Genomic DNA, 13,408 nt, shown 5'->3' with positions numbered 1-13,408 from the left:
GTCTCAAGGTTTCATGAGGCCCTAGGCTAAATTTTTTTTTGACCTTTAATATAATTTTTTAAATATAATTTTTTTCACTCTTTTCATCGTTTTATATATAATATATTTTTATATAAAATTTAGTTTGGGACTATTAATTTAAAAATAAATTTTGATATAAAATTTAATTTTTTTAGTTTTTTGAAATGTAAAATTATTAATTAAATTTTCATATTTAAATTTTATTAATAAATTTTTTTCAATTGATAAAATTATTAAATTATAATTTGTTTGAGACATGATTGAACATAAATAAGACTTTATTAATTGAATTTTAAAAAACTTATGAAACTACATTAACAATTAACAGGTATAGTTAACAATAAAAGTTATATATGATTAACAAAAGAATTTAATTTTTTTAATAAGAATCAATAATTTTTTTTTTATAAGTCAAAATAATATTAAAATTTCTTCGCCGTGATCCCACCTTTTACATAATAGGATATAATTGTATTTTAATGTATAGTAATGTATACATTAATTATGACTGTGACTTATTTATTTTTAATAATAATATCCCATGTAATTAAGTTTAGAAGAAATTATAATAACTAATTTTATAATAGTCTAAAACTATTTCAAAGATATAGACTGTTAGCTAGTGAATATGTAACAGCATGCGCCCCTTGTACGTTAATTACTCTCCTTTTTATATAATTATTTAGTTTCTTTTATCTCCTTAATTCTTGTCTATTAATTATAACACCAAGCCTAATTGATCATTATTAAATTGGTATCATTGCACTCTAATGATCCACTAAGCTTAATTTATTATTAAATTGGTATCATTGCATTCCTAATTGATTCGTTAAAATTTCAAATTAACAACATAACACTCTTGAAAAGTCCTAATTGCAGAATATCCAATAACATGATTAATTTATATCTCTGATATAATTATATTTTCCTTTCAAATTGTGACAACCAGACTCATGAAAAAATTGAAATTATCATCTCTCTTTTGAGTTTTGAAGAAGAACAATCAAAGACTACCGATAAAAAAGATGATTAATTGATGACCTTCTGACATGATTAAATTACAACACTATTGATTTACTTGAATTAAATCATCAAATTCTTAATTTAATCTTTTAACTTTTTTAATAATTATTTAAAATTTTTAAGATTAATTTTTTTTTAAAAAAATTAATTTAGATTTTATCTTTTATTATTATTATTATTTTAAATGTAAATTTTAATTTTTATCTTTTTAATTATTTCATTAATTTTATTTCTTAAACTATTAAAATAGAATTAAATTTTTTTAAAAAATTAATTTAATAATATTTTTAACAATATCATTTATTTTTTTATTTTTAAATATTTTTAATTATAAAAAATTATTTTTAATATTCATAATCATTAACAAAATCAATATTATCTAAAAAATAATCACTATCCCACTTTATTTATGTTTACACTTCTATGTTCCCCTGACCTTATTTATGTCTTTGGTCAAGATTCTTGGTTACTTTCGGCTAAAATTACTTGATGCCGTTAAAAAAATTCAGATTTATTTTAAATTTGATATTTTTGCACTTTTACTAGCCCAGAGAGACCATCTATTTTTATTCTTTTGTCAAATGTGGCCTAAAAAGCTCCAAATCTTTTTCTGTCATGAGCCCACCATGATTGTAGCAATTCATTCCCTTTTGTTACCAAACACTTTTGTCAACAAGTAGACAATTTTAACTTATTCACATAATTATCCAATTGATTTTTACACTCAGAATTTAAATCAGTATTTAATATATTTATTTTTAATCAATCATATTTTAGAAAAACAAAATGCTGATTGAATATTAATTGAAAGTTTAAACAAGAAATTGATATTCATTCTAGCCTCAATTATAATTCACTCTTATATCGCGCCAAATATATTAAAATCGATCACAATTTCAAAATCAGCTATTTAATTTACAAAAATTAACAAATATATTTTATTAAGCATTTATCCAATACATTATTTCATTCCTTTTTTGTATTTATACAAAAGCTATCTTGAAGGAGATTCAGACAAGGATATTATTTCCTTTTTAATTGTCAAATAAAAATTTTTACATCTAAAACAAGAAAAATAAACTTTATTTTTTTATATAAAATTATGCATAATTCTATGGAAATAAATGTGCTTTTTTCCATTATTACTTGGAAGGAAGATTTCGAGGGAAAAACAAATAATATGCATGGCGTTTCCAGGATTAATCCCCTGGACACGCAATTAAGCCATCAATCAGGATAACCACACAAACTCAATCTGGCGCCAAGGGTTAGCCATTATACCAGAGAAGAACTGATAATCCCCTGGAATTGGTAATGGGCGCAGATAAAACTGATCAAACACAAAATCGAGACAATACTTATAATTATGATCGATCTGGAAAAAGAGCAGAGAACGAATATGAAATCAAGAGCTAATCCCTAATGAGTTTAATTTTGCAGGATTGAGATCAGACAGCCAAGGGTTAGTCTTCAAACACTGACACATGAATTGCCAGAGATCAGAAACTCTAGTCCATATAAATGCATCATCATTACTCAACGAAATCTCCTGCTAAATCTCAAAAACTAAAAATTCGAGCAGAAAATTGACAGATAAAACTGATCAAACACAAAATAGATGAGCAATAATTATATTTATGGATCGATGGATCTGATTACAGCGAGATCTGGCTAGGTTGAACTCAGACAGCCAAGGGATAGTCGTCAACCTCTAGGACATAATAATGGCCAGAGATCAGAGACTCTAGTCCACATAAAGAGGCATCATCATTGTCGAAACAAACTAATATTAATGTTTTTAGGAAATGAAACAAAAACTATTAAAATTGAAACCAACTCCGATAGATCGTAAAAGAACAACGCTCTTCGCTCAAATCGAACCATTGAACACAGAGGCCATGATTTTTTTGAACGCCAAACAGTAATTTCAGCGATCAAAGGACCTAACCACGCGCAAGATCGATGTAGGAGACAACCGGAAACGCAAAAAGATGGCAAGAGCTAGGGTTTTTTTACCTCTGCCCTTTCCTACGACTCGACTCCATGTTTCGCAGCGCCCCCTACCTTTGTTCTCCCTTGGGGCGGGCGGCTTCGTTCCTGTCACAAGAGAAAGGGTTCGTCCTTATTTATAGACGCTGGAGGCAAACCCTAACGTGTTCCTTGACTGGAATGAACGGACGAGATGTGACCTTGATTAAAAGCACCGAGTCTGTAACTCGGCGCAATTGGACCGGTTCGCCACCACTTCCCCTGTTCAGCTCTCTTATTCGCTATCGCATTTGGTGTATTGTGTTTGCGCGAGAAAGCAAATCAAACGTTTAACTTCTCAGTATTCAATATCATTGTTTTTACGTTTTGATTGCTTTATTTTTCTAAAAATGTTTTGATTAAATAACTTTTTTTGTAAAAATAGTTTAAAATATTTAAAAAATTAATAAATATATATTTTGCTTTGTAACGGTAGTAAAAGATGAAATCCACCATTCCAACGGTCTTATACAATCGATTCCATGATTATCTGTAAGGAGGTAAATCGGGAAGATATAATTGGTCACTATGAGAGAGAGCATTGACTTGACTTCATCGAGATTTGACCATTGCCTACTATAGCAAATCTATTCCATAATAACCAATTCAATCATATCCCAGAGATATCTTTTGCTCCATAACACACCCTCGATGTGTGACCTTCTTTAGCATGTGGCTCATGCAGAATGGAATTGAACTTCATGATCTCCAACTTGCTCAAGTTGATGGTGAACTTTATGATCTCCAACCTCAAGTTTCTCCTCTCTATTTTTTATAAGGGCACAAACAAATTTATTTGTTTTTTAATTTCATACATTTGATCAGTATTTTAAATTTTCATATATTTTGTGAGTTATTATACATAAATAAACCTTTATTTTTATATTTGTAATATTGGAATTAACTTTATAGTATTCAAACTTCATTAGCAAGAGGAAGAATTCTGATGACAGAGAGAGGGACAATAATAAGCAAGAGGAGGAATTCTGATGGCAGTGTAAGATTCAGATAGGCAGATATGAGCATCTGAATAACTTGTTTGATACTGATAACAATCAAGTCGAACAAATATTCCATGAAATGATCAACATATAACTATAATTTGTATGTGAACTGTGATAGCAACGCATTCAGTTTAAGAAAATAACCATTGAAAAGCACTTCCTCCCCACTTGAGGATCTTCTTGTCCATGTTTCCAAGTTTACAGCTTAACAAACACCTTTTTACTAATGCTGCAAGAACAGAAGGGAGACATGCCTTGTAGGCTGTTGTAGAATGCTGCAAGAAACATCTCCAAGATTAGCAAACTAAGTGGAACACATCAAATACAAATAACCAAGAAAAGTAATCGCAAAGGGTCACTGTGCAAGGCTAGTTTCCACCCCAAGTTGTTCTCGCGTTAATAGTAACCAGCTCCTTCACTAGACAGCGGAGCCAACTCATTAATCGCAAACCTTTCCTCATCATAAAATGAAGCATGAACAACTCTTCCGCCGAAGAAACGCCCGCCAAGATCGATTAATGCCTTTGTGGCTTCCTCTGGTCTCTCAAATTGTACAAAGATCCTGACTGCTTCTTCTGCAGGGAAGTTTTCTTCTGTTATCTCAAATATCAACACACGTGTAACAGTACCATACTTTGTGCACTCTGATGTGATCTCATCTTCAAGCTCAGCATCTACCTCTCCTGGTCCAACCTGGGGAAGGAAAATCATTAGCATTTGCACATTAACAAAAGCACAGTGTGATGGGAAAATTGTCATTTGAAACATTTCCACTTTTTTTACTATATATCTTAAAAGAGAGTGCCAAATAGCATTACATAAGGCCTAATGTTCAATAACCAGATGTCATGAGTCATCATCTGGGAACCAACATTTGAAGCAGCAGAAGCAATGAAACTTCTAAAATCTTATTAATCTTTCACAATTGTATCATACCTTTCCATCTCTCTCACTCAGATTTAGCTTCAAATATTTACCTAAAGTAATGTAATTGATTCTATAAAATGTTTGGAAGGTCAATCTATAGGGTAGGGCCTAGATGACAGAAACTGAATTCCAATCAATATAAAAGATTTTTCATGAACACCAACTGCTCTTTCAATTCTTGGGTTCAATGGGAGCCTATTAGTAGATTTCTGATTTTTTCTAGTGTGTTGCTAATTTGACAGGATAGGATTCAGTACTGAGAATGTCCAAAAATGTCAGGGGAAAAAACATGAATCCACAACTGCATACATGTAGTGTGCTTTGCTGTTTTTCACTTAAACACACAGAAAAAACAAAAACTCAGAACATTTTGGAAAATGCAAAAGGAAATAGAGAAGTGCAGCCATTTGCATAAGCAGTAATCCTTTCCTCCTCTAGCTATTTCTATATGTGATAATGAAACATGACCAACAATTGATCCTTCCTAGCAATCAGCCTTTTCCCAAACAACTGAGTTCTTTTAGGAGGTTCAACAAGATAAAAACTAAAAATAATTCTAGATCAGTCACTTCCTGAAATCGAACCACGAACATATTTGAAACTAAGGGTACGTTTGTTTCATGAAAAATAACATACATGTCTAAAACAAATTTCTGACAAAAACTTCTACAGGGAAAATCAAATATTGTTCCTCCTTTGGCTGGCCAAAATAAAATATATTCCTTTCCTTCCCTTTCCCAATTGATCTAGAGGTCGAATTGAATTCCACATCGGTCCGCACCTATTTTGCTTGACCAAGCCCTGGCTAATACATGCTTGCTTTGCTGACTCAATTCTTGCTTAACCCCACTGGGGGGTTGGAGGTGAATGTTTACAAAGGGGGAAGAGATAGGGGTGTTAGTGGGGATAAAGGAGGTGGTGCCAATGACTCACCTGGGAAAATGACTTCCACTTGGAATATTTCCTGATGCATATTTACAAGAAACTGAAAAATATTTTCAAGAAAATGTTTTCCGGAAAACAAATGCACCCAATATGTCAACACAAACAAGGAATTTTAAGGTGTAAATAGATTAATTCAAGGAGGAAGCAAGATAAAAGATATTGAAAATAGTTCTTTTCAAGATATCAAAAAACAATAGCAACAACCAAACTTTATCCCAATAGGTAGGGTCCGTTATACTTCCATTCTCAAGGTCAATTGACTTTATTAATGTTTACAGTTTATAGAGAAACACAATGAAGTTGCATTGATTAAATATGCCACCATTACTATCTCAGAAAAAAAAAGATTAAAAGATTCAGAACTGTAAAATTGATGTGATGCTAGGTTGTGACAACCTAAGGAAAGAATGATACAAGAATACCACAAAATATAAACATAAGATTGTATCAGATAATTGCATTATACAAGATGAGCTTGTAATTTGAATCAAGAACATTCAGAAGCATATTACCATGTTTCGAAGAAGTACAACACGAGTGGGTGGGCCATTGAGATTAGCACTTTTCACCTTCTTCTCAGATTTAGGCTCACTGGCATTAACAATCACCCCAGCTCGCCTGTCAGTCTTTTTAGCTATCAAAGGAGTAGTAATACCCTGTTCCTGCTTGCCAAGTCCTTGGCCTTCTTTCCAGCCCATCTTTGCCATCATCCTCTGTGCAGCAGTCATGTGACCACCAGCACCAATTCCCAATCCAGCAGTCGTTGATTTTCCAATGCTAAATCCATCTACACTTGAAGGTGGAGAAGGTGACCTAGGAGTAACTCCTTCGCTCATGGCAGCACGCCTTTTCCAAGCTTCTTCACCAGATATCCTCAATGCTGAGGACCTTGATTGGTAACCATTCTCTTTGCTCTCCGCAGCTGCCTGCTCCTTTTGTTTCCGCTCTCTTTCCCTTTCCTCCTCTTCCTGGTGCAGCCTCTCTAGCTCTCGTTTCATTTCCTCCTCTGCATTTTTTCTCTTCTTCTCTCTCCTATACTCTTCATAATCAGTTGGCCTAGCAGGATCATACTCCTCCAAGACCATTGATGTCACCCCAACAAGATGTCTTTACCCCAATTTCCGACAAACTTAAGAGGGTGGAAGCACCCAATTCCTTCACTTGAGGAGTGAGTGAACTTTTAGCTTTAATATGCGACCGTTGGATCTTCAAAACAGATTGAGGTTGGAGAATGGTTGACTGCTTTCGCAATGTGGGTGGTGCCATCTTTGCACTGCTTGACCAAACAGATGAACTGCTGCTTCCCTCCTCATCGGCTGTTGAAGGAGGGGGGAGGTCTCCATATAGTCCACCCAACATTTCTTTTCAACTCACTGAAATGGCACTGAGTTTAAGTTGTTCAAGTTGAAACCTGAAAAGCACGCCAACTAGCAAAATCATACACTAATTGCCACAAAACTAACAACAAATTGTGAAATTTAATGATAATGCCAATCGCATTCATCCCATCACCACTCGGTTACAGTTAAAGCAATATTTGGCATCCATTGGTCAGAGTAGATCAAATGAACAATCGCGATGCAAGAGTACTTGAATTCTTAAAAGAAACAGAAGCGCAACGAAGTGATTTACCCCTAAAATTACAAGAAAGATGTACTTTTAACGAGGTAAAATAAAGGAAACCTACTAAAGCACGGAATGCATAACAGATGAGTTGGATAGTATCGAAAGAAAAATCTTTGCCACACTTCCCAGGATTCAAAGGAAGGTTCACCAAGGAAGATGGAAAAGAATGGAGAAACCGATTTAGGGTTTAATGGAAAATCAGATGTATGAATTAGACAAAGAACATAGCGTGGGAAATTTGTTACATAAAAACAAAACACCTGCTAGGGTTCGTTCGTCGGCAGGATGCTATTCGACCGTCGCCGGCGACGTCAAATCACCGGCGACGTCAAATCAAGCGAGATCGAGACCGGACAAGGGACGGCAAGGGAGAAGCGGGAGCAGGAGACGACGAGGGGTTCTGCCACCGAAGTGGCATTTATAGGATTTTGAAAAATTCTAAAATACGTAAATGAATAAATTTAAATAAATACGATAATTTTCTTTAAAAAGTTTTTTTTTGCGCGAAATCTTCCTCCGTAAAATAAATTTAAAAAATGGTAGACAAATAAATTTTTTTAATTAATAAAATTACTAAATTATTTAATCTTTAGATATTATTAAAAAATATTAATTTTAATTAAAAAAATCAGTTAAAAATATACTTAATAGATATTGCCAATAGTATTTTATAAGTTATTTCTGTATTGAAAAAAAATTATTTTTTATAAGATGTAATATCTTTTTAATTTTGAATTGTGTAAGAGGAGCCATCAAGGCACTTGATCCTATTCCTATAGGAAAAAAATTCAATTATTTTTACACAAAATCATAAAAATTGATATTTTATGCAAATTTCTTGGGAAATAGTTTTAAAATACAGAATAAAAAAGTTAACAACTTCCACCCAAGTATAAGCTTTTCTCAGCAGAATACACGGTAGAATACATACAGGAGCATTGGGGGTATTATACGCTAAAACAAACTCTGTTTACCTTGCAACCTCAAACTAATTAAGATCACTATAGCAAACCTGCTCGATAAAAATCAACCACAGCAAAACCACTTGCGCTGCACCGAATTAATTAGAGAGATTAGTGAAGTGATGCTGCGAAACATGCACTCAATTCGAACCTAAACGATTTTGAATGAATGGATAAATTTTTCAGTTGATTGTTAAAAGCAAAGTTGGCCAAAGAGAACACAAGCAGAAGAGAAATAAGATGAGAAGCATACGCTTTTCGGTTGATACTGATAGGCATCATCGTGTTGCAAGTCAGCTCCATCGTTTCTTGTTGGTGTTGCGCCGGAGTTACTACCTGTTTTCTTTTCATCTCGGGCTTTGTTGAATATGACAGTGAAGCCTTCTGCTGAGGCAGGATTGTTCACATCCCACTCTCCGAACTTGGGTAGTGGTTGGCCCTTATCCTGATTGTGATAAAGGAAATTGTTAATGGCTCGTGGATTGATATAAAACTATCAAAGACATGAAAAAGAAAAACTATGAAGAAGGTGTTGGGATCAATTGAAACTACATGAAAAAAATCTTTTAGAATTATAAGATAAAAGATATCTCATTAGCACGAAGCTTTTTGGGTAAAGCCCAAAAACAAAACCATAAGGGTGTGGGCCTAAAGTAGACAATATCATACCGGGTCTATGTGATGCCATGTGTGAACCCTCACAAAAGAAATGATTGGGGGCTCTTAGTAAGGAGGCAGGTCCGTTAGGACTCGGACCAGTAAGGGGTCTGTTGGAACCGTTAAGGGGGCAGATCCATTAGGACTTGGACTAGTAAGGGGTTAAGGAGGGTAGACTGTTGGTACAATCCTTTATTTGAGGGGTAAATTGTTGGGATACAATCAAAGTCTCACATTGAAAATACATGGAAAAGATCCTGGGATTATAAGATGGAAGATATCTTGTTGGCATGAGGCCTTTTGGATTAAAGTCCAAAAACAAAACAAGTAATATATGGATATGATTAGAATAACCTACACTTAATCATATGCATGGATATCAATAAGTTGCAATTACATAAAGTTCCATTGCTTGAATATTATTGATGCAGTTTGAAAATTAGGGATCGGTTTAAAAAGTTCTATTAAAATTTTAGAAATTTAAGATTCTATAAATTCTTTCGTTTTAAAGAGTTCTCAAAAGTTTACTATAATTTTTAGAGAAAATTAGGGTTTTAAAGTTTGTTATAATTTTTAAGGATAAGTTAGACATTTTAGACTTATTCTTATTTCTAGTCTATAAAAGAGGTTAAGATCTCATGTATTAAATCACTTTTTAGTTTTATAGTATCTTTCTCTTTGGTGAGTTTGAGAGTTGGAATTTTGTGGTGTAATTTTTTGTGCTACATTAATTGGTACTAGAGTTGAATTTCTAATTTGGTTTTATTTTCATCTACAATTCCTATTTCATCTTTTTAGTGATTCCGCAGCATTCACACCCTCAATCAGATTCCTTCTATGTGAGGTTAATCTCCTCTCATACTAGTTCAAATTACTCGATTACCGATTCATATTCCTTTCACAGAATCAATCTAACCTAGCTCATTGCTCCAGCACTAGGTTGTTGCCTGTGAGTCCCTTATTCACCAACATCCACATCAGAATGCATCCAAGCTCACTCCTACATGGCCAATGGGGCATCTAAGTTCAATAGGGATCTCAGTTCTCAGTGCATCGCCCTACTCCTACACATAAAAGAGACTCACACCAAGTTGGTCACCTTTGTGACATCCAAAGCTAGGAGTTACCAACAATCTCGCCTTACCCTTATCATCTCCTCACTGCATTGACCAGACCACACCTAGCCCCACCTATTCCGATTGTCGGTGGGACAAAAAGGATCCCCACCATAATTGCTTTGCCTTGAGTATGTATTATAGGCAATGCCAACCTTGAGCTAAACTAACAATACCAGTACTCAACCACCCACAATTGATATCGCAACCACCTTCATGAGTCATGCCTCCTAGATCCCTCTCCTACAAATCTCTCTAAGTCATAGGCCACGATGCTACTCAAGGCTCGACTGATACAACATCCTTCCACAATGTTGGGTCGACATGAAACAGAAGGGAGATTTATTAATCGTTCTAGCATCCTTTCATATAAAAAACATCTTTAGCAGTGCCCACCTTAGGAGAAAAATTAGTAGGATACTATATGTTGTCCAAGACATTGCAAAGGACTTAAAATATACACAAGAGTCACAAGACTATTGGATTCAAAATACAAGGCTGAATGGATCCAACAGGAATTAGAATTGTAAAATTGCAATGAGGAGACATCAAGTGCAAGGCTCAAACAACTTCATTATAAGACAAGGTTGACATCATCTCCATAATTGTCTTTTCTTTCTATTTAGAAATTTACTTAGTTGGTAATTTAAAATGTTTGCATATAATTAGTTTCTCCCAAAATTTTTTACATATCATTGTATATCCTTCAAAATTTTAAAAGTATCATCATGCATTATCATTTTTCCCTAATTTAACCATCATATATCATTTTAGAAAAGGCAAAAAATACCATCACATAAGAGGGAACACTACTACCACCAACACACGAGAGAGAGTGAAGCTTTTAAAAATTACACTTATATGGAGGATGAGCCTAAATTTATGAGAACTAAGATGGATCACCCAAAATATTTATATGAACTCATAGCTTCATGGATAAAAGGAACACCCATCAACAATCAAATTACCCTATTTTTAGATAAACATTGTCATTTTCTTAAAAATGATAATCTAATATAAGCCTAGACAAGACTATTTTTGACGAAAGAATGGTTCCTAATATATTTCTTGATTAGTTAATTTAAATGATCTACATAGAAATCTACCTATAATTTTTTTTTTTTGACAAAGTATTCATTACCCTAAAATGAAAAGTAAACTTAATTTGGATAATCATCTTGTCTATATCTGGGCCACAATCTCCTAACAAATGAAAACAAGAATCAATTAACATAATTTTTGTTCACATATTATAAAAGTTAAAATCTGTATGATAGTGTCGATGTAACATAAGAAAATTATCTCTGATGATAGATAGACATTACACACTAACAATGCATGCAGTTATTCAAAAAACAATAACAAAAATGTGGTACAGAACTAGCAGCTTTTTACTTAGGGGGTTTATACTATCCAACATGTAAGTAGATTCAAAAAAGGAAAGACAGTCCAAGTTGCGTGCATACTGTAGTAGCTCATCAATTTGATTAACCCACATTTGTGGTCTAAGTTTCAGTATACAAGCAACAGTCCAGTCATTGAATGTACCTTGTATGTAATAAAGCCAGGTCATCTAGAAAATGGTATCAAAGCAACAACCAAACATTGATGTAATTGTTTGGGAGATCTGTTATTCTGGTGTATTGTCTATTGGAGTTCTCAAGATCTCTAGAAATTAAAGTGAGTTAACTAATTAGAGTAAGGTCACTCACATTTTGAATTGCTCCAGCACAAGATATATTTTTAAAGTAGCAAAATATGATCGGTTAGGAATTGAATTTAAGATAGAAGAAAATGACCTAATTCAAGGTGGCAATTATCATGCTCAGAGAAATTCAAGTATAAAACTTGAAAACCTTTCTTTAATGTTTCCTCTATGCTAGTTTAAAAACCCAGGTGAGTTAATATTTTCATCGTTCACTCCAATCGAAGTTTTGAGGTCTTGCCAGAAAAAAAAAGTTACTTCTCAAACTAAAATCAGGATTCACCACGGTAAGCAATTAGCAAATTCAAATTCAATTTTAAAGTGAGCAATCACTATAGAATGATAATTACTACCTACTGAAAGGAAAAAAAAAAACAACTTCCCTAATCTATCACAGGGAAACACATCTCCATTCTCCAGAAACAGCTTCTAGATCCCTAATTATCTTCTCATCTCGATCAACTCAAAATAATTGTGTTCAAGAGTAGCAGAGCGAAAGGCAAAGGAGATTGCTTACCGAAGCCATGATCGGGAAGCAGGCGAGCAGTGAAACCGGGAAGACCACGAGCGATTCCTTCACGCTTCTCTCTCTCTCTGCTACGCTCGCAGACATCGCCAGGTATTATGGGCCTAGGTTTGAAGTGGGGCCCAAGGAGTGATATCTCTTGAAACCAATCATCACGAGGGTACAAATTAGGATGATGGGAATCGGTGCGGAGATTTTGCCTCCGGCACGGCGTTACCTGCCAGCGTGGAAACGGAAAGCGGTTATGTGAACGCAGTTTGACGCAATTATTGGGACCCACCAGTTGTTCTGGTGGGTGAAGTATTGGGTAGATACCAGTTGTCGATCTTCGCATCGGCCATCATGACTCAGCATAAGGGGCCTAAATTTTATTTAATCAAACATAGTGGTCTAACATAAACTTTATAATTAAAGGAAATTTTTAATTTTGACCCCTTAATTTGCTAAGTTTTCAGAATACTATTTAAATTTTTTGAATCGTCAAAATACTCTCAGTCTATTAAATCCTTACTAGTTTTTATTTTTAATTTTCAGGATTGATATATAAATCAACTCACATCAAATAAATTTAAATTTTTTAATATTTTTAGAATTCTAAATTTATATAAGTTGCTTGAGTTAAATTTTGACCCTAAAGTGATTTATAAATTAGCTTCTACAAGCACAACACATTATGGAGTTTCAAGGCATATAGGATAATATCAAAGATAATTGTGTTAGAGAAGCGGAATATAGAAGTGAATGTGAAATATGACAAAGGTAGAGATTTGATGAGCTTGATGCATCGGAGGAACGAGGAGTATGGTTGAAGAGAACGAGGATAGAGTAAGAAGGATGACAAAGATATGGAGTTGGAGGATTCAATGCAT

General features: G+C 33.8%; 1 protein-coding gene, 2 non-coding genes and 1 pseudogene across 3 annotated transcripts; all 4 read right to left on the bottom strand.

Annotated features, from left to right (window-relative positions):
* Positions 1 to 2,220: 2,220 nt before the first annotated feature.
* On the bottom strand, positions 2,221 to 2,357 carry LOC141835452 (small nucleolar RNA snoR80). Its single transcript, XR_012602393.1, has one exon. It is a non-coding gene; the product is annotated as a small nucleolar RNA snoR80 (small nucleolar RNA).
* A 127-nt stretch (positions 2,358 to 2,484) lies between these two features.
* Positions 2,485 to 2,586, bottom strand: LOC141835451 (small nucleolar RNA Z157/R69/R10). Its single transcript, XR_012602392.1, has one exon. It is a non-coding gene; the product is annotated as a small nucleolar RNA Z157/R69/R10 (small nucleolar RNA).
* Positions 2,587 to 4,108: 1,522 nt separating this feature from the next.
* On the bottom strand, positions 4,109 to 7,920 carry LOC141835189 (DNA-damage-repair/toleration protein 111-like; annotated as a pseudogene).
* Positions 7,921 to 8,397: 477 nt separating this feature from the next.
* On the bottom strand, positions 8,398 to 12,627 carry LOC141835389 (protein NOI4-like). The gene is made up of 3 exons (XM_074722848.1): positions 12,531 to 12,627; positions 8,790 to 8,981; positions 8,398 to 8,624 (listed from the first exon to the last, which is right to left on the bottom strand). Exons 1-3 carry the CDS (start codon positions 12,624 to 12,626, stop codon positions 8,601 to 8,603), a joined length of 312 nt encoding a protein of 103 aa, XP_074578949.1. The 5' UTR covers position 12,627; the 3' UTR covers positions 8,398 to 8,600.
* Between the last annotated feature and the right edge of the window lie 781 nt (positions 12,628 to 13,408).

This window comes from Curcuma longa, chromosome 9, assembly GCF_044706935.1.
Source record: "Curcuma longa cultivar G26 ecotype Majalengka, Jawa Barat chromosome 9, ITB_CL_G26_1.1, whole genome shotgun sequence".
NCBI lineage: Eukaryota > Viridiplantae > Streptophyta > Magnoliopsida > Zingiberales > Zingiberaceae > Curcuma > Curcuma longa.
The sequence above is the reverse complement of the archived record's forward strand: the minus strand, read 5'-3'. Positions and strand labels throughout refer to the sequence as shown.

Coding starts and splice junctions, on each gene's coding strand:
- LOC141835389 (XM_074722848.1), bottom strand. CDS start 12,626: ATGTCTGCGAGCGTAGCAGAGAGAGAGAGAAGCGTGAAGGAATCGCTC. Junction 8,982..12,530: donor GCTTCCCGATCATGGCTTCG/GTAAGCAATCTC, acceptor TATCACAATCAG/GATAAGGGCCAACCACTACC. Junction 8,625..8,789: donor ATCAGTATCAACCGAAAAGC/GTATGCTTCTCA, acceptor AATTCGGTGCAG/CGCAAGTGGTTTTGCTGTGG.